Source organism: Physeter macrocephalus, chromosome 20 (genome assembly GCF_002837175.3).
Source record: "Physeter macrocephalus isolate SW-GA chromosome 20, ASM283717v5, whole genome shotgun sequence".
Lineage (NCBI taxonomy): Eukaryota > Metazoa > Chordata > Mammalia > Artiodactyla > Physeteridae > Physeter > Physeter macrocephalus.
The window spans coordinates 60,593,472-60,615,069 of NC_041233.1; the positions used below are offsets into that span (position 1 = coordinate 60,593,472).

General features: G+C 42.0%; 1 protein-coding gene across 1 annotated transcript in view; it reads left to right on the forward strand.

Annotated features, from left to right (window-relative positions):
* The window catches only part of SORCS3 (sortilin related VPS10 domain containing receptor 3), a 620,228-nt gene that overhangs the window by 525,904 nt on the left and 72,726 nt on the right, over nucleotides 1–21,598 (forward strand). The window contains exons 11-14 of the mRNA XM_024121368.1: nucleotides 2,917–3,019; nucleotides 8,035–8,111; nucleotides 11,058–11,149; nucleotides 21,130–21,237. Coding sequence (XP_023977136.1) covers nucleotides 2,917–3,019; nucleotides 8,035–8,111; nucleotides 11,058–11,149; nucleotides 21,130–21,237 — 380 coding nt within the window. The remainder of the gene's footprint in view (nucleotides 1–2,916; nucleotides 3,020–8,034; nucleotides 8,112–11,057; nucleotides 11,150–21,129; nucleotides 21,238–21,598) is intronic.

Sequence of the window (21,598 nt, forward strand, 5' to 3'; positions counted from 1 at the left end):
AATCCAGAAAACCTGCCATTCTCCCTCTTATTTATATATATTTAAACAATTTGAATTACCTTTCCTTTGGAAAATCCTGGAACTTGAACCAAAAGTCAAGGGAATGTTTCTTTGACATAGATTGCTGTCATTCTAAATATCTCTTCTTATTGCCCAGATGTAGGCATAGAAGAAATAAAAGTGAGTCAAATCTGTACTTACTCTCGAACGCTTCTGGATCCTAAATGTCCTCATTCTCTAGCTACTTGTTTTGTGGTGATACTCTTCTTCCTTCAGAATATCAAGGGTATGCAAATCCCAATACATCGGAACTCTGGCAAGAGTGCTCTCCATTATCTGTTGTATCCTTTGCCAGCTGACTGAGGAAAAAAAGGAAGGGAAGGGCTCTTTCAAAGTGACCATTGGCTGAGACCCAAGATAATATGGGAATTATCCAAAGTCACACAGTGAGCTGGTGGCACAGCCAGTGATAGGGGCCAGGTCGCCAAGCTGAGTCACCTGCCCCAAAATATCCACCTCACTATTAATCAGGACACCTGGACTTCTACCATTACAGATTATACCTTGATGCCTTGAAAACCTGTCAACAAGCCCCTCCTGAGCAAAATCCCATGTTCTCTGTTTCTATTTATTTATTTTAAATTTTTATTGAAGTATAGTTGATTTACAATATTTTAAGTGTACAGCAAAGTGATTCAGTTATATATGTATGTATATATACATATATATATTCTTTTTCAGATTCTTTTCCATTATAGGTTATTACAAGATACTGAATATATTTCCCTGTGCTACACAGCAGGTCTTTGTTGTTTATCTATTTTATATATAGTAGCCTGTATCTGTTAATCCCAAATGTTCTCTAGAAGGAGTAACTCCTTCAGTTGTTATCAACCACTCCCACCCCAGAGGGAATGTTGATTGTTAATTAAGGATAAAGCCCTCTGAACAAAGTGCAGAGACCTGTAGAGTAGGGCAAAGCAGATGAATAATAGGGGAATGGACATCTGGTTTGCGGGGGTGGAGGGAGCAGAGATGAACTTAAACTTCTTTTGGAGACCGCGTGGCACCGTGACATGTCTCACCATGTTCCTCCTCTTTTCCTCTGTTGTACCCCCAACATGCTGTGGAAAATGCTGGGGCTTCTCCCAGGGCCTCTCCAAAACTATAGGCATTTTGGCCCAACATGGTTCTCCATCTCTCGCCCTTTTTCCTAGGTAGCAGGTATCAAAGGGATATTCCTGGCAAACAAGAAGGTGGATGACCAAGTGAAGACATACATCACTTACAACAAGGGCAGGGATTGGCGCCTCCTGCAAGCTCCAGACGTGGACCTGAGAGGAAGCCCAGTACACTGCCTGCTGGTCAGTCCCCCGGTCTCATGTGAGACCACAGGGCAGGCTGGTTACCTGGGGATGCTCCACCGGGGGCTTTCTTCCATCAAGGAGGGCTTAGGATCTTGGCTGGTGCTGAGCAGGGATTTCCTACAGGTCCCAGGGCATTGACCTGTGGACTCAGACTGCCATACCACTTGGATGGAAAGTTCAGTTGAATTCCACAAACCTTTACTGAGAATATACTATGTGCTCCAACTCCTAGGAAGATAAAGGAACATAAGAGAAAGAGCCTGTGCCCAAGGGTCCCAGACAGAGCTCAGTAGTGGTAAAAACCTATTAGCTGATGCTGGTATGATACAGTGCTTGATGATAAGTGCTTGATGGTGGGCACGGTAAGCAAAATTTGCCTTGGAAGCCCATGGAATGTCAGGCTGGTATGTCCACATGGGACAGAGTTAATCTCTCAGCATTCCCAGGGTTCCAGCTGTATGGAATATTGGGGTAGGCACCATGGAGGTACAACTCCATGTGAAGAGGGAAGACAGATAATTAACAGTGAAATTCACAACTCTCAGTGCCCTCTTAAAGAGGACCCATTTGAGAAAATTTTCTAAGGTCCCAAAAATGGTTGTTTCCCCTTCGCAAAAAAAGTTGCCTTTTGCCACTTACTGAATATTCTAGACATTATGCTAGAAACTGGGAATATAGTGGTAAATAGGATTAACAGGGCCTTTCCCCTTTTGTAGTTTTCAGTCCAGCTCCATGCTTCTGATTTGGGGTACTAGGAAGGTCAGAGACAGATGCCTGCCTACATGCAACAACTGGTCACAGCAAGAATTTTTTTTCCCCAAACCTTACCCATGGATTCATCGTATTGTATTAACCTAATTTTCTCCTTTCCCCGATTTCACAATTCATTTATTTTTATTGATTATATGGTGTCTATAAATCCCTAATCCTTTTAAAGAAACTCAAAAAGGGATAAATAAGTAAATGAATAAAGAACACAAACTTACATGAGTTTCAAATAATGGCTTCAAACATTTTAAGTAAAAGTCAAAGTAAAATTATAAACAGGAACCAAATACATAAAGCAGAACCAGGGACCATCTGGTTGAAGAAGAGTGTAGAGGGCCTGAGACTGTCTCACTTAACTTACCCACTTCACTGCTCCCAGTGGCCCGTTAGGGCTCCAAGAAGCAGAGCATGATGGCCAAGGTCAGTGATGGGAGAAGATCAGTGTCATCCTGTGGGAAGGAATGGTTTGGGAGGCTTCATAAGGCTGACCATGACCTGGACCTTGATGGATGGGGTAGGGGTGAGGAAGAGAGGGGAAGCCTACAGTTGTGACAGGAACAGGGACAGGATGGGGCCTATGAATGGTGCTGAGGGCAGCTTCTGATGGGAACATATCAGCTGTTCAGGGAGGGATGGCTTGTGCCCCAAACTAAGTGAGTGGCTCACATCCAATCCTTGCTGTTTCTGGACGCTGAACACCTGGGAGCCCCATATCTGGTGGGGCAGGGGTGCATGTCAGGAGCTTCCTGGAATGAAGCTACTTTGTCCTCCTCTGTTTCAGCCCTTCTGCTCCCTACACCTACACTTGCAGATCTCTGAAAATCCGTATTCCTCAGGGAGAATCTCCAGCAAGGAGACGGCTCCAGGGCTCGTGGTAGCCACAGGTAAGGAAGACATTCCCTGGTCTTCTTCCTCACTGAGGGCTTCTGGAATATGTTATGACCTCTTTGGAATCATTTGAGCATCAGATAAAAGCTATGGGCCCACTTCCCAGAAAATAGGCAAGATCTGTGGGACTCCAAGGCCAATCTAATAGCCCAGTAAAAGAGCTCCAGACGCTTGCAACTTTTGGTAAATGCAACATCTCACGTGGTCACAGGGTAGTACCCTGTGCTTAGCAAGAGGCCAGAGTTCCTCTCCAAGTAAACTGATAGATCAGAAAGGTTGTTTGTAATAGGGAATTCTCACTTTAAGAAAACGTGATAGATGAACTTCCTAGCTCACCAAGTATAAGTTGGGGTAGTTTTCTTTTTACACAGAGGATTCTTTACAAAGGGTTTCACCCCAGAGCTGTTTTTAATCAGGAGGTCTCTGGTGCATGTAAAGGTTTGTTTACACATGATTAACCACTTGGCTGAGAGCCTGGGAGAAAGGGCAGAAAAACTCCAGTTTGTATTGTTGGAACCACTGTCCACTGAGCATCTATCAGAAATGAAGATAAAACAACTCCGAGATGAAAATGAAAGTCTCTGGGGGAAAGTGCTCTGATTAGCATGCATTTGATTTCCACACACCTTTTCAGGAATACATTGATGGCATAAAGCAAGGCAGGCCTCTAGTCTTCGAAGTTAGAGCTCTGCTATGAGGCGCTATTTTTCTAATGAAAGCAGATAAATTCACAGCAACTTTCTGAGATGGTTTAGTCTGTTTGCTCTCATCAACCTGAAGCTCCAGCCGCTGAAGTTACTGCTCTTGTAGACGTGACTTCCTTCTCCAAGCCTCCAACTGTATGAACTTTTTAGCACCACCAGTGACCATCCACTCGAATTGGGTTGACAGCTAGCAGAGCCTTCTGACACCTCAGACTACTCCCCTCCACCCCGTAGGAACTGGAGCCACCATATTTAACACCACTGGCTTCAGGGAGCCCAGGACAGTGAGAGATGAGGGCAGGCTCTATTGGTGTTCTCCTGGGTGGGGGAGTGAACCCCACACACCATCATCCATGCCGACTGGACCTCCCAGCTCTGGGACTGCTGTGCTCTCTGCCTCTCCTCAAGGCCTATAGGAGACCCTGGACTGGAGTGGAAGGAACACTGGAAAATAGTAATCAATAGTAAAATATAAATGCTAACTGTGTATCCAGGCATTGTTCTATGTGCCTTAACCACTCTGAACGTTGGTGTTTTCATTGGCAAAGTGGGAATAATAATACCAACATAATGGAATTGTAGTATTAAATGAAGCAATGGGTTTCAAGTGTTCAGAACAGTGCCTAGGACATATCGAATACTCAATACATGTCACCTATTATCATTGTTAATGTTACAGAAATTTAGAACTGCTCTTCTTACACCAGGAGAATATGGTTTGCACATCTCCTTCAAGAGGATCCATAAATAATATGCATTCACTCTGCATCCACGGAATGAATGAATGCACTCACGAACCCTGTAGTCCTGCTTTCCAAGCTGACCTCTGACACTTACGAACCTTATGAATTTGGCTTAGTTCTTTAACCTCGGAGCTTCATTTTCCTCATCTGCAAATGAGTTGTTTTTGTTTTTGTTTTCCTGCCCTGTGAGTGTGTTGTAAGAATTAGAGGTGGAAGATCCCGCTGAGGGCTCAGAGCATAGTCAGGTAGGTTAGTTGCGGTTGTTATTACCTGAGACCGTCACGTGCCTCTAAATTACTCTAGTGCTAAGTCTTTGTAAACTAACAGACACATAGACATTAGGGATTGGATTTTGAAACTTTTTTGTCCATATACATGAGAATTTACTAATTCCTTTTCTCTCCCTTTGCACTCCTGTAACTTTGTATGCTGCTTTGCATTGAGAGGGACATAACACAGCTGACAAGATCCTGATGAAAAGCCAGTGCTAGGTCACTGGCACATGGCTTCTCATTCCCAGCTTCTCCTTACCCTGCTTGCCAGCTCTCCCTGGGAGGCTGTTCGCTATCGGGAGAATAATTACGAAGTTATCCTAGGATGGCTTCATTGGCCTGAATGGAGCCTGTCTCTCCAGGATCCTTTTCCACATCCATGCATTTCACCTGCCTTCAGGTGTCAGTCATCCTGGCCTCTCTCCTCTCCACTCCTCATTGCTCACTGCGTCCTTCCACCTCTCACTGAGGTGAGGGCTCCTGGAAGCTGTGGGGACGACAGGACAGCTGGGGATTCATCTCAAACTCCTGTTGAGGCCATCTCAGAAGGCAGATGGAATTCCAGTCTGGAGAGCCTGGCAATTGCTTTTAGCCATCAGAAGCACTGGGGTTCTTACTGTCCTTACCACTGTGGTTTCAAGCTAGTAGTCGAGGCCTCACATCCTCCCAGGGCCTTAAGGTGTGCAAAGCACTTTCCTTGCCTTGATTGCACAACGGCCCTATGATGTAGAAAAGGCGATTACTCTTGTCCTCAATTTACAGATGAAGGATGGAGGGCAGGGGGGACAGGCGTTGTGCCCTCACTCACACTCCCTCTGGCTCCAAGTCTAGTCTGTCCAGTAGCCATTCAGCCAGACCTAGCCCTGAGCCTCTTCACATGCCCGCTCCACAGCTACTCCAGGCTCCCTGCCATGCTTCCTGTACATTCTGAATGTTCGTACCCTTGTGTTGTCCCCTCCATGGAGGTGCTTTCCTTTCCTGCAGTGGCTTGTGCACTGTCTGCTTCCCCCTGCACTTAGTCACCCTGAGTGGGCATCAGTGGTGGTGAGAGAAGCATCTCTAACCCCAGAGGATGTTAAAAGTTTCTCTCTTTCTCTCTCTCTCTCTGTCTCTCTCTCTCTCGGTCTCTCTCTCTCAGTCTGTCTCTTTCTTTCTTTCTTTCCTTTACAAGTGTCTAACTAAGGAGCAGAGAAAGGTAGCCCTGGGAGGACATAGGGCTTAAAAGTGTGCTGTTTACACATGCCCAAAAGGGTAGCGGCACCTCTGTGATTTCCAAGCTAAGCTGTTGCTGAGAGGAGCTCCCCATTTCTCCCTCCTATCACACCACTTCAGCGGGGACCAGCTACCTCTTCCTCCAATCTGACTAGAGGCCACCTTGGGAAGCCCCCCTCCAGTTCTGCTTTAGCCAGTGAGGCACATTATTCAGATCTTTCTTCTCTGACGCTATAACCCTGACTCTCCCTATCAGAGATTTCCTTCCCACGGGTCCACTTAGGGACTGAACATGTTCAAAGATCAGATCATCCTGGACACCTCTTCGCTTTCCTTTCCTCTGGGAACTGACTTTCTAGTCCCTGTGATCAGCAGCATTTGTTTCAGGGATCCTTTCAATTGACCCAAGATACTTCCAAAACAGTCTTCACTGGGAGCCTTGGATTCTCACCACTACCACACCTCTAAAATCAATCTGGGTCAAGCTTTGAAAGAGAGGCTTAAGAAGCAGGCAGAGCCAGCTTCTGAAGAGGGCAAGAGGTGATGAGACAGAGCCCAAGAAGCCATGACAGGGCTGGCAGATTCCAGCTCTAGGGGGACTTTATACCTGCTTCCCCCTTTCTCCACCACACTTGGTAGACCTTAATAATAGATCACCGTACTCTATTCTGTTGAAACCAAATATGGCTTCAGGATTCTTCTTAGCACAATGTCCCAGGCAGCCATCATTAAAAGACTCCAGTTGACATTTTCTGCCCCGTCCCTCTTTTCTTTCTTCACCTGTGTCTTCTAAAACCTGGATCTGAAGAGTTGAATTCCAAATTCCAGACATAGCTCCTCAGAACCTCTCACCACGCCTGTCCCCACTCCACTGATACTGACTGCCTGAGCCCTGAGCCCCAGGGGTATTTTTGGAAGCCTGAGTGTCAAAACAAGATGGCTAGCTGTGTGCTCCCTGGCGCTGATGGGAGCTTGACAAGCTGTAGCCTGCCTTTAAATTCTCATTTTGAAGCATGAAATGTCAGCAGCTCAATTAACATTTTCATTATTGCATTTTTATTGTGCTCTTATTTAGGCTACTGATGTGAAGGGAGCTAACATTCCCTTCCTGCTATTTTTAAAGAAAAAATATCAGCCTCAGTGATAAATTCTTACATGTTTAGGATACTTTTCCTGCTTCTCAAGACCTCCCCAAATGCACATCAACATCAGAACATGATTCATTCATTTGTTTACTCATTCATTTGTTGCACAGTTATTTATTGAGCAACTCACTTCTAAGTTTGGGGCACTGTTCTGGGCTGGGGGGCTGGTGGGCAAACTTGGGCAATATAGATAGACTAGGAAATCTTAACCACTTTCTTTTTTTAAATAAACATAACCACACGGTGATGAAGTATTAATACAAGGGGAAGAAAAAGAAGGGGAGAGGAAAAAACGGTGTGAAGGGATAAAGGCAGTAAGTGTGGTCAGGCTAGGCATAAACCAGGTGACTTCTCCTGCCATGCTGGATGGCCATGGTCTGCTGAATATTGTCATATTCTTTTGGGCACTGTATAATGTTGGTTACGTAGTCTATACTAATGGATTACTCAACTGCTTGGCACTCAGGAAACATATTGGCAAGTTTAACTTGGAAACACGCACATACACACACACACTCACACACACACTCATACACACACCAGTTTTTCATAGGCTAAGGTTATACGTGAGGAGGAAGGTGTTCCTAGAGGCAGCATGATTGTTTACTCTTCTCTTTGCCACCACCATCAATATTAATTTTCAAGAGATTAATGGTATGAATGAGTAGTTCAAGAGGTCCAAGCTTATCAATATTTGGACTTTGAGTGTTACCATTGAAAGATACATCCCTGTCATAGTATTTATTTATTCATTTTTTTCCCATGTTAGGTTATCTTCCTGCTGGGTTTTTGATATGGCATCAAAGACAGAGTGTATGAATCTATTCTAAAAATAACTTGGAAAATCTTTACTCTTTGCTACCCCCTCACCCAACCCCAAGCACACGTAATCTGTAAACTGCCTGACAATTTCAAATGATCTGCTTCTGTTTCAGGCAACATTGGTCCAGAGCTCTCATATACTGATATCAGCGTGTTCATCTCTTCCGACGGGGGCAACACGTGGAGACAGGTAACTGGGAGATTCGGGGACAGGCGGGAGCCATTTAGGGCAAATTCTGCCAACATCTTTCTCATAGATTCTCAGGCTTGTTAGGACTTTTTGGGTGCAAAAAAACTGAATCAGCTCTTCTATTTGGTCAATGTAGCTGGCAGATTAGATGGGCAATGGGGTAAAATGGGAAGAGCTGGGCAGGGAATAAGAAAAACTGGGATTTTCCCAATTTGTTCATTCTTTCATTCAGCAACATGTATGGAACAGTCACCAGATGCTAATTACCATGCCGGTGTGAGTATATGCAGCCAATAAAACAGTTTCTATCATTCATGTGCCACAGGGTCTTGGCAAGTAGGTCTCTTTACCTTTCTGGGTCTGTTTCTTTATCTACAAGAGGAAGGCGGTAGAATGCTAAGACCAGCAAAGCCGTGGAAGTCTGTGATGGCTTCAGTATTATGTAGGCCCATCTTTTATTAAGTATGAGACAGCTTAATAGTTACAGGACCACATGAAAAATTCAATTTTACAAACTTTTTCTTGCAGCACTGTCCAGTAGAACTTTAAGCAATGATGAAAATGTTCTGCATCTATACCATCCCATGTGGCTATTGAACACTTGCAATGTGGCTAGTGTGACAGAGGAACTGAATGTTTTATTTTATTTATTTTAATCAATTTAAATTTAAATTGTCTCATGTGGCTACTATATTGGGCAACACAGATTTATACAATGTCAACTAGGTGTCAGGTATAAACCTGAGGAGGCAGTTGAATACTTTGGAGTCCCTTTCCTCATGGAGCTCAGAATTAAGCAGAGGAAACAGGTTCATAAATAACTCACTGTAGTTTAGAGTGATTGTGTTATTTTAGTGGCATTATTTGCTTGCAGAGAAGAGGGAGGAATTGATTCTATTTGGGGAAACTGGGAAAGACTTCACAAGAAGAGGTGACATTTTACTAAGTCTTAAAGATGAGAAGGTTTCCATCTGAGGAAGACAAAGGAAGAGCACTAAATGTCTTAGCGATGAAGGTGAAGCCACCATCTGAAATCTACTTGCACAAGCTTCTGTTTGGGTCCCGTAGTGAAGATTATCATCACCATCACCAACATTATCATCTCCACCACTTTCACTACTACCACTGTCAAAAAAAATTACCCAGGACCTACTAGACACAAGTCCTATATTAACTACTGTAAGGCCTACAGCAAAGAATAAGTTAAGATTCCTGCCCACAAGGGAATCAAGTAGATGAGGAACAGACGCATAAATAAGAACATACCTTCAAAATACAAGATACTGTCTTACAAGTGCCAAATGGGGTAGCAACTGGAATGTAAACTCTTCTGGTCTAGAAACTCCCAACAGACAAACCATTGTCCCTCCAACACAAGAAATAGCTCACCTGGCCAGGTGGCCACTGTTACATTCCTTCCTTGTGTTGTCACCACTTTGGTTTTCTTTTCTCTTTTCCCAAACAGCTAAGGATTCCAGCTTCCACTACATTCCTAGACAGGGCAAGAGTTAGCCATGGCCAAAATGATACAACAGAGAGGAAAGTGTGAAGAAAATAACTTCTCTCTCCTCCTCAGTGCCAAGAATCTTCTTGTAGAGTCCTTACCCTCAGACTTCAGTCTAGTGTTTCTGTTATGTGGCTTTGAGCTCTGGAGAGAAAAGCCAGCATTACAGGCTCAGAGTCTATGTTTATATCTGACATATAAATGAATATCCCTTAAGTCTTTTGTGCATTAAGGCTCACCATTAGTGTGGCCATTTCAAGGCAAATATGAGAAATTAAACCAATTGAAAGGTTTACGCCTGAGAGTCCATTTACTTTTCTCTGTGGTGTTCCCTAGGGCATGTTTATAGGAGACACCACTCCTCCTATTCTCTCCCTTTTAAGTCTACTTATACTTTCTTACCCCTTCTAGTACTTCTCACTTAACCCACCATCCCAACCTCTCCATCCAGGCTGTAAGAGCCACCATTAGTGGTTAAGAGCTAGAGGAAGTCTCCAGTTCCACTTTCCTCTAGGTGATCTAGAGGAGAGAACTGGTTCTGTGGTGGAGAAATATTTTTCCTGTCTTAGGTTGGAGACTTAAAAGTCATAAACTGTAGAAGTGTTGCTATATGTGGGGTTAGGTCCAAGCTAAGGCTCTGAGACTTGCATCATGGTAGGTGCCTAGTAAATGCCTGTGTAGATGGATGGATGGATCACTGAATGAGTGAATGAGTGAGTGGATGGATGAATAGGTAATGGACAAATAAATCAAAGAATCAGTAACTCTGGGTCCAAGGAAGCATGGTGTCCCAGTGAGCATTTAGAGTGAGGATCCCCTAGCACTAAACTTAAGTCTTCATCCAACTTGCATGGGAACTTAGGAGGTGGTGGCTAAGTCTGAGAACTCAGTCATCACGTAGATCATAATGTCTACAAGTCTAAAAGAATTGTCCTTTAAATTCATAGGTAATTTATAAACATTATAAATGTTTATAAGACACCATTTATAAATTAGCAAACGTCTCATTTGAAAAGGTGAGAAAGACACAGACCATTTATAAATTAGCAAACGTCTCATTTGAAAAGATGAGAAAGAGAAAGCTGAGTAGTCAGTTGCTCAGATGAAAAGACGGGGAAGTTTTTGAAGTCATATTTTCCATTGAGTTTTCTAGTTGAGCATGAGTCTTGTTGCCTGAACTTCTTGTGGCACACTGGCTCACAGTACTAGGGGAAAGAGCCCTGGAGATGCCATTTGAGTAGCCGAGGGACAATTATTTGTTCTTTGCAAGCCCATTTCCTCATCTATTGAATGGGGATGACATTACTTGCCAAACTTCCTGATAGGGTTGTTGGAAGGGGCAGAATCTAGATGAAACAATATATGTGAAAAACTTTGTAAACTGTCAAGCACTATGCAAATGTAAGGCGTTGCTATGATTGTTATTGTTGTTGTTGTTCCAGATCTTTGATGAAGAGTACAATGTCTGGTTCCTAGACTGGGGTGGCGCCCTCGTGGCCATGAAACACACACCTCTGCCAGTCAGGCATTTGTGGTAAGGACAGCTCCCTACCCTATTAATGAGCAACTTTTTAGTGGAAAAGGTTGGGACAAGTTATTCTGCATGATTTTCTATCCATTTTCCCCATTTCTTCATCCATTTCTTTATCCATCCATCCATTTGATGTACATTACATCATCCAACTCTTTGGTAACAGTAGCAGACCAGATGATTTAGATGGGGAAGTATAATGAATACAGTGGGGTGGTAGGATTGGGTGCTCAGATGAGCCAAAAATGTGCAGGAAGGGCCTTCAAGTTCAAGCAGCCAAGATTAAGAATCCAAAATACAGGAGCTGGACATTGCTGTAAGAAGAGGGTTAGGTGCATGTAGCAAATACTGAGTTCAGTTCTAGACCAGTTGAAGTTGAGATATCTAGGAATATTCAAGCAGAGATGAAGATTAGCTGTCAGATACATTCATCTGAAGGTCAGGAGAGAGGTCTGGGATAACACTTTAGATTTGGAGTCATAGCCATTAGGTGGTAGTTAAAGCCATGTCAGTAGGCTGCATGCCTCATGAAAGTGGGTACAAAAAGGAGAAAACAGGGACTCCTGTGGAATACTATTGAATACCAACATGCAGAGCAGAGGAAGAAATTATAGGAGAGGCTAAGGAGAAATAGGCAAAAGAGATAAAAACACAGGTGAAATGTTTTCATGGATGCTGAAGGAAGGGGTGATAAATAGCACCAAATTCTATAATCAGAATAGATTTTACGGAGTGAAAGACAATCTAGAATTAAGCAATGTAAGAGGTCATTGGTGATCATTGTTAGGGTAGATTCACAAGAGAGGTGGGGTTGAAAGGTAGAGTGCAATATATGAATGAATGGATGAATGCATGATAAAGAGTGGAGTAAAGTAGAAACAATGTAGATGATTCTTCCCAAGAAAGTAGATTATGAAATGCAGTTGAGTGTATGTATGTAAGACCCTCCAGGGAAGACAAAGAGTTGAGTGAGAATATATTATTGTGATGATGATTATAACGATGATGATGATGTTTCTGTTTTTGGCGGAGGATGGATAAGTATCGTGTATGTTTATATCCTGAAGGGAAAGAATTTCAGGCTTCAAATTCAGCAGAATGAATATTTGAAAGAGTGAATGTTTGGTAGTAGAGGGCCTACTATCTAGAATACAGTTGTTGGGTTCACCATGGGCTGGAAGATGGATGCTGTCATAACTCCCAGGCCCTTGATTTTGGGAGACTAACCCTCTTAGAGTAAGAGTTTTACTTAGAAGCATCAGTTTGTAATCAGGAAAAGAAAAAAAATCAGCTTAGGATCCCCAGGTACCACATTCAAGCTTCAGCCACCTTGGCAAGGATTTAAAGTTTCTCTTAGTTTGGCCAATTATTAAGTTAAAGCCGTTTGTAGAAAAAAAACAAAAACAAAACACACACACACCCAAAAACAGTGCTCTGCCAACTCAAGCATGAGCTTGAAAAAGTTCCTAATGTAATTGCTTATCATCCTTTTACTACTGATTTTATAATTTTGGGGTAGTATCAGAAGAGTGGAATTACTTGATAGTAATGATAGTCAGCATTTACTCAGGGATTATTAAATTCCAGGCACTGTTCTAGGCCCTTTCCATGAATTACCTAAGTTACTTCTTGAAACCACCCTATGCATTTTCCTGTGGGTACTCTTTTTATCATAGCATTAAAATGCAGACATGCTAAATACTTTGCTCAGAGCCACACAGCTAGTACCTTGTAGCACCAAGTTGGGTTTCTATCATGGATGCTCTTCTCTTTTACCTGCCAATTTTCCAGACACTTTAATGAGTACCCAGAGGCTTATCACATGGTCTCTGTCCTCTGGGAGATCATAGTCAAGATAAGGAGCTTAGACAGTCCACATATTACCGGAAATCTAAGCAATGTCTATGAAAGGTTGCTGACTGTGTACATTGCTGGAATCCTGAGGCCGGATAGAGCCCCCCGCCGGTGTGTGAGGGGGTCTTTGTGCAGCAGGTGATGTGAGGGCTGATCCTGGATAAAAGGATTCCAGGAGTAGGAGAAGTGATGGGAGGAAAGCCAAGGGAAGGGAAAACTCTGACCAAGCCTGGAATTCAGGAGATGTAGGGAGTACTCAGAAGACTGTATGTGGTTAGAATCAAGCATGTGAGTAAGTAATGGTGGGTAGGCCTCAGAAGAACTTAAACGCCAGTTTAAGGGGTTCAGGTTGAATCTGCAGGTAATTCCTTCTACTAACGAGACCTCTCTCTCTGTGGTGAAAAGAGTTCTCTCTATTGAGGACTGAGTAGGCCTTATACTCTCAGGGAGGGCAGCTTGACTCTTAAGACAAGTTTGTTATTTTTTAACCAAGAAAAGTAACATTCCTTAGTCTTTAGCATTGTGTTCTAAGCACCTCTATCTAAATCTCAATGACATAATTGATAAATGCCCTGCAGACAGATACAGCTGGCAGATTTCTTCCCCTTCAGTCCTGGGAGAAGAGGGTGGCAATCCCATCTTCCCCTTGACTGTCACCTTCCTGCTCTCTCTCCTTCATGTGGTAGGGACTTAGCGCTCACTTCGTGGTTGAATTTTAGAGACTTTTACACAAAAGTTGCCTTGTCGTAAGGAAAACAGGAGTTTGCTATTGTTGTTATTTTTTTTTTGGTGACAGGAGAGGAGAGCACATTGGCATGGAGCAGAGGAATAGAGAAAGTTTTGGCTTTGGCCAATCTTAGCATCCTTACATCTGACCGTTCAGTCTGTTCTGCAGTGGTTTCTCTCCAGAGGCCTGATCACTTCTAGCAGGAGTGCTTGTCTAGGAATTTCTGGAGGAAAACCATCCAAGTTGGGAAAATCAGTATTCACTCATATATATATATATATATATATATATGTAGGATCAAATCCTGCCTCTCGAAGGCATTAATACAAAGTTTGAGTTTCCCCTTATTCCATGAAATATCTCTCTTGTTGGTAAAAAATATTTATTGAGCTCAGGAAAATAGCTACATCCCATTGAATTTCCTCTTGTAATAGTAATGATAATACTACCATCCATTTGTTCACCTATTTCAATTTACAAAGGATTAGAGATGATTTTTTCAAACTAAGCTTTGGAAACAGAATTTTCTCCATTTAAAGGATGTTGATGCTGTCATTTATCATAAATGCTACAAATGCTTCCCTGAACTTAGATACCACCCATGACTTCTGCTTACTTGCCTGTCTATGAATGCCCTTCTCCTAAATAGTCCCTGCGACGGCTAAGTGCCAGCTACTGCGTGTGTGTGCTAGCAAACAACAGTGGCACTTAACTCATTTAGGAATTCTTTTTTTTTTTAATTTTATTATTTTTTAAACATCTTTATTGGAGTATAATTGCCTTACATTGTTGTGTTAGTTGCTGCTGTATAACAAAGTGAATCAGCTATACGTATACATATATCCCCATATCCCCTCCCTCTTGTGTCTCCCTCCCACCCTCCCTATGCCACCCCTCTAGGTGGTCACAAAGCACCGAGCTGATCTCCCTGTGCATTTTGTACTTATCTTTCGAGGCTAAGTAAGTGTTCTGTAAGGGCCTGACCTTATCATTATCATCAATGTTTCCTTATAAACTTCTTGACTGATTTTGTCTCTGGCTGGCTTATGAATTGCAAGCTTGTGAAACTCAAATGCAGTTTCTTCATCACCAGTAGCTTCTAATTAAGTTACAACCTTCAGGGTAAACACAGAGCTCATTTGAAGTGGAAGAAAGGTTAAGTGATCAGTTCATTGTTCTTTTCTGTAGTAGGTCTGGGACTCACTGACATTATTTTGGCAGCATATACAAATGTATATATATTTGCATAGGAAAAAGATACTGGCCTACCCACTCTCCCACAAGAGTATAGTGGCTCTCGAATTTAAATAATAGCTACATCGCCTTTCAGAGAAAATGAGAATCATAATTGAAAAGCTGGGGAAATGTTAGCTAGGCTAACAAGGCATGCTGTTTCCTATAAATTGAAATGATAGGTAGCTAGATATGCATGAAGACAAAACAGCATACAAATGAACCCATCCATTTGTGACCGTGCACATTTAGATGCATTGAGATTAGAACCTAAGCGCTATTTCAGGTAAGCCCTCCATCCAGTATTACCAGTATTACCTTTGTACCTTAGAAACATTAGAGTGAAATGAACAATGGCGCCCCATGGAATGCAGTGCTCTAATGAAAACTCACAATGGACAGAGCTACTCATCGGAGGGTGAACTGGGGTCCTACTGTTTGCTTAGCCCTGACAAGCTGTCAGTGTCTCCTTTCAAAGGAAGGTTCTTGGAAACTAAAAACAAAACATCACCTGGCCATTTTTGTTCCTTTGCTCTTCTGTAAATGGTGGTGAACACTGGCGTTTTGTTCATAGAAACATTCACATGAAAACAATAGTTCCAGCCCATATGTGCCTCTGAGAGGCAAAAGTGCATGTGCTACTCTGAAGGTCTTCTGTGTGGCTACAATGCCATCACCTCATGCGGTTGGGGTAATAACAAATAGAGCAATACACCTCACCAAAGGGAGGAACATTGATCCTCAATGGCCATTATAACTCTTTCTGTGCTAGAGTGTTCCGGGGAGGACTCTGATTGTTCTTGGAAGATTCTATTCCTTTTAGTGGCTCTTACCTCAATATTATAAAGTCATCAATTCATGGAGTAAGGAAGGGTCTTGGAGGGCAAGTAGTCTAGTTTCACACATACTACAGCAGATACCTCTGTGACACCTGAGAGTGTCACCCCACTTCACCAGGACGGCACAGAGCTGACCAATTTGAATGAGTTTCCACCCCGTATATCGGCTTTCGTTGTTAGGAAGAGTGTTTGTGCCGAGCAATAATGAATCTGCTTGTAATTTCTGTCCATCAGTCCTTGTTCTGCTGCCCAGACCTATGCAGAGTAAGTCAGCTCCAGAAATGCATGCGATTTTTAGAGTCCTACACCTGTAAAGGACCTCAAGAGATGGCTCTGTCTAGGCTTTCTAAGTTCTGGGAAATGATCAGATACACAATTCAGGACAGATTGCATGCATTTGTTCATTTATTTCTCACATATTCATTGAGCCTATACTATTCATCCAGCACAAGTAGAGGGGCTGGGATATACCAAAGGACAAGACAAAATACTTGGGAACTTACATTCTTGTTCAAATATTTGACTTTCCTTTTTAGAACAATTATGAGAATAGAAATCTTTTTTTACCTTATTCTATCTGTATTGTTTAATTGATATTTTCATGCATCTATCCACATTCTCTCTGATTTCATTCACAGACGTTACCCCTTTTCAGTAGGCCACAATAGAATTATTTTTGTGTGTTGAACTATTTGGAAGCTTTCTTACTAAAAAAGTTAAAAGGTGATGGTAAATTATTCAGCTCTTATTCTTCTTTCCCCTAAGCTATCTTCAAATCATATAACCTGTTTCTAGAACAACTTGTTTCTTACTTTTAATCACATTGATTGTCAGTTTTCTACAGTGATTGAAACTGAACATAGTATTGAGGATCTGGTGGAAGGATAATTTCTTTTATTATTCATGCTACCTGTCTGTGAACACACGCTAGACTCACAGTGCCTTTGATTATCACAATAGGGACATTGCTGGAAAATATTTACCTTGTGATTGACAATCACCTCAGTTTTTTTTTTTGTTTGTTTTTGTTTTTTTCCAGCTTGAGCTTCTCATTAGTTACTCTTTTTCCTTTCTCTGGCTGTGGGGCTCTTTGTTTTTTCATTTTAATGAAGCATTCTGCTTTAAGTTGGTCCTCTTCTATAAGTGACTGCCAAATCTACATCCCTGGCTTAGATCTGTCTCCAGAAATCCGGATCCATCCATCCAGAGGTCCTCTTGACAGTGTTACAACACAGAAATCCAAAAAGCATCTCAACCTTAATGTGGACCAAACAGAAACAAACAAATAAACAAAAAGCTTTGCTTCTCCTGTTCTTTACATTTCCCTTTCCCAGTTGCTTAACCCCCCAAAACCATGTTGTCTGTGACTTCTCTCTTTTGTTCAAGCAAAATCCTATTGACTTCATCTGTAAAAATAGCCTAAAAGTCCTAGTGACTTTACGAGTAAAAATATCCTCAACCTTTCATCCCTTTCTATGTCCACTATTAAAACCATTATCCAAGCCCCTTCTCTTACTTGGTCTCTTATAATTGCCATGCCTCCCCCACCAGTTCATCTCCTTGCATCAACTTTGGGGCCTGACAATCCATTCACCACAAAGAAACCATCTTGTAAAGGTTAAATCAAATCATCTCTCTCCCATTTCAGCTGGGAACAAGGTCCTTTGTAATCTGGCCCAGCCTTATTTTCTTGACTCCATTTCCTCCTATGAATCCCTTTCCCACTAATCTACAACCACCAACCATCTTTCTGTTCTTCCCATACAGCAACTTCATTTCACACCAGGTCTGCCCTCCAGAATGGCTCTCACCTTGATCTTTGCATAGCAAATTCCTTACTATCATTCAGATCTCAGTTTAAATGTCACCTCCTCAGGGAGAACTTTCTTAAATTTTCAGTACAAAGTAGCTTCACTCACTATCATATCCCTCTATTTGAACTGTCTTCATGACGCTTATTTTTAACATTTTTTTGTATCCATTTATCTACATACTGTTTGTCTCCTCAAACTAGAATGTAAGTTCCACTGAAGCTAGGGCCTTCCCTTTCTTGTTCATTGCTATAGCCCCAGAACAGTGGCCACTGCCAACCAGGCAGTGGTAGATGGTAGATGGCAGATGTCAATAAATATTTGCTAGGTGAATTCTAATTTTCTTTTGGTTCTATAGTCCTGTCTTGTCACTATTTAGAGGTCAATTGTAACTTTACCCCTGTCTCCCTGAGTACTGGCAGTCTTATCAATTTCAATTTCACCTGTGGGCCTAATAAGGGATTCCCAATTCCTTTGTTTTGGCCATTAATGAGCTATTGAATAGAGGAGGAGAAGGTGGGTCCCGTGGGGTTACCATTCAATACAGTTACTTCAGAACATCTAAAAACTCCTAGTCATCTGAAAGAATAGCTCTCACAAATGACAGACCCAAGTTTCTGATACTCAAGAGGTTAAATTTTATAATGTATTTTTTTGGAGTTTCTTTAGGAGTTTTGTTTTGGTTTTAATAATTATCTCAGCATGAAATATTCGAGTGTTAGAAGTTACTGATCTCAGAAAGTCACCTGAATAGCACGAACCTGGGCTTCCTAGTGGTACGTTGACCATAAATTATAGTCACAGCATTCATTCCTCACCCTGGCTCTGGAGAACTGTCCCCTGGCCTGTGCTAATTTTATGTCATCCTTAGACTTTGGTTATTGTATATGCTGGCCTTTCCACCCGGATGTTGGCATTTCGTAGTGTTTTTGCTGATCCCATTCTTCCATCTAATCCATGCTTTTGCTTCTTCCATATGGATTCAGTTCATACAGCACGCTTTTATCTTCCACACCCTATCTCTCCACCTTGGGCTTAGTTTTTCTTTGGAGATTACATCTTGGAACTCAGAGCTCAGAAGGCTGTGTTGGTCCCTCTGTTTCTATTACTTTGTGGTGTCTTGTCTTCATGTACAAAGTAAAGATGACGGTCCTCTGCCCTGTTAATGGCAGTGGTATGAAGGCTCCTCCTTCCCTGGGATGTGGTGGCACTCACTGCAATTTTTTTCTGCTAATGTTAATAACTGACCTTCATCAGTAAGGAAACTCTGAGAATGAGATAAGGACGGAGGTCTTCAACCACTTTGGCTTCTTCCTATCAAGACAATAATCAATCCAAAGTCATCAAAATAAACAAACCAAAAACTAAACAAATATCTTTTTATACCTCCTGGACTTACCAGACAGACTTAACTAGTTAGTGGCCGTGACATACTTTGAAATACCTACAATTATTTTAGGAACCAGGAGGGTACATAGCATGAAAGGTAAGTCCATTCCCAATTATGCTCTTGTTTTCACTTTTGAATGAGAAACTCATTTCCAAGAGAAGCAGTTCAGATCTGCCCGACTTCCTCTGGTTCAGCTTCAGTGATTATTTAGCCTTCAGCCTATTAAAAAAAAAAAAAAAAAGGCTGAAATGGCCAAGTCCTTAAAAGTCAAGACAATATTGACTTGTCTATACATTAGATCATTGGGCTATACATTAGATCTCCAAGAACTCATTCATCTTGCATAACTGAAACTTTGTACCCTCTGACCAACATCTCATTTCTTCCTCCTACCCCCCCTCCACTCCCCCCCGTCAGAAACCAGCTTCACTGTGGCCAATGTTTCACTATATCCCTATCTATCTATCTATCTATCTATCTATCTATCTATATCAAAGCATCAAGTTATACACTTTAAATATATACAGTTTTTGTATGTCAAAGATATCTCGGTAAAGTTGTTCATAAAAAGTCAAGACAGATACTGATAATTTAGGAACTCATAAAAACTTTTATAACCGCTGCCTGCTTTTTGTTTGTAGAAGTAGGCCTCAGTATACCAGAAATACAAAACTTCTTATTGCGTGAGACTAGTTTTTCTAGCTGGGTAAAGAGATTGACTTTCTTTCAAGATCGGTTTATTTGGGAAGAGAGGATAAGATAGAGAGACAAGTAATATCCAGAGAATGGACTGAGTAGGTTGACTAGTAATGGGGATGGGGATTCACATCTAATTCATGGATGCTATTGTAAGTAATGCTTGAAAAATTATTGGATGGATTAAAAGAGTTTCCTTAATCACTTCGTATTTTTTTTATTCATATATTCATTTAACATTTATATAGTACCATGTGCCAGTGTTTCTGCTAATTTTAGGAATGCAAAAGTGAACAGTATGATCTTTGACCTCAAAAAGATCACAGTTCAGTGGGAGAGTCAGACATATCTTTTGAAACTCTGTATGTAATATCAGGTAAGAAGCGTTGTAATAAAGATATGTAGGTGATATCGGCGGGGGGGTGGTCAGACAATGCACAAGACATCTGTGACCCCTGAATTCCCGAGATTATAATGTTGAATGGAGGGATTCAAGACGAGTTAAGAAGTCATCACTTAGCACTATGATAGGGGAAGGCCTGGGTGTTGTAGGAAAATAAAGTTTCTACAGTTGAACTCAGAATCCTGTGTTGTGGAGTCAGAGAAAAATTAAGAATTAACCAGGCCAAAAGAATCACAGAAAATGAAGCAAATAAAGCTGCCTTGGGGAAGGAGGAGTGTTGGAAAAAGCTTCTCAGAGGAGATGGTCTTTGGGCTTTGTCCTCCAGTTAAATCAAGGGGCAGTAGGGAACTCGATAATATCAAGAAAGGGAAGGAAGCAACTGCTCAAGATTGCTCAAATCCTCTCCACTAGCAGTATCCCTTTAAAGAGTTTCAGATGCTGTGTCCACAAAGGGCCAGACCTTCCTCTTACCGTTGGTCAAAAGATGGAACAGTGTTGCCCAGAACATCTCAGACACTCAATACTCGTCCCTAAAAGCCCCTTAAAGTGGCATCGGGGAGGGAAAATGATACTTCATCCATCTGAACAAATAGGAAATCGCTATTTTTAAGGTTTGATCTGAAAGACACACACCTCCCCCCGCCACAGGGTAAACCCCACACTACTGAATTTATCTGTGTCGGTGACTCCAGAGGCTGAATTGATTGTGCTGTAAATTGAACCTTGGGTTCCATTCTGAGTACTTGACACTCCAGCCACTAAGCCCTCCCTCCTGGGTGGTTTTTTTCCTTCAATTCTGAGATGTTGAACTATTTCTGCAGCTCTTGGTGCTGTCTGTGCCTGGGCCAGGAAATGCAGTTTTGATCAAATCTCATAATAATATAGGGAGATGTTGAAGATTAATACCTATTGATAATCCAAACTGCCAGAAAGGGAGACACAGAGGAGAATTTAATCACCTGAAAACTGGTTGCAAAATAGTGTGGTTTGATTTTCAGCTGTCTCTTCCATCTACTTGTTTCCAACCCAGGGTGAGTTTTGACGAGGGCCACTCCTGGAACAAGTACGGTTTCACTTCGGTTCCTCTTTTTGTGGACGGAGCTCTGGTGGAGGCAGGCGTGGAGACCCAAATTATGACGTGAGTACTTCTTTGTCTGTGGTCAAAAGGAGCCTGGAGACCTGGGTTCTCCTTCCACGGAGGCCATGGACTTTCCCCAGGGAGGCTTACATGAAAGCATTTCAGTCTCTGGACCAAAGTTTCCTCATCTGTAAGATGGACATATTTATGCAACACCCACCAATTCAAGAGGCTACTGACAGGATTAGAGAAGCTGGGCTTCTAATTGAAAAGTTAAAGTTTCTCATAAAATTAAAGTATTGTAACAAATTTCCATTTATCCAAAACCCAAGCAAACAGAAAGCTTAAGTCTTTCGATGTGTTTTCTCTCTTTCCAGAACAGCCTAGTAAGGAACTAGGGATGGGGACAGAGGGAAAAAAA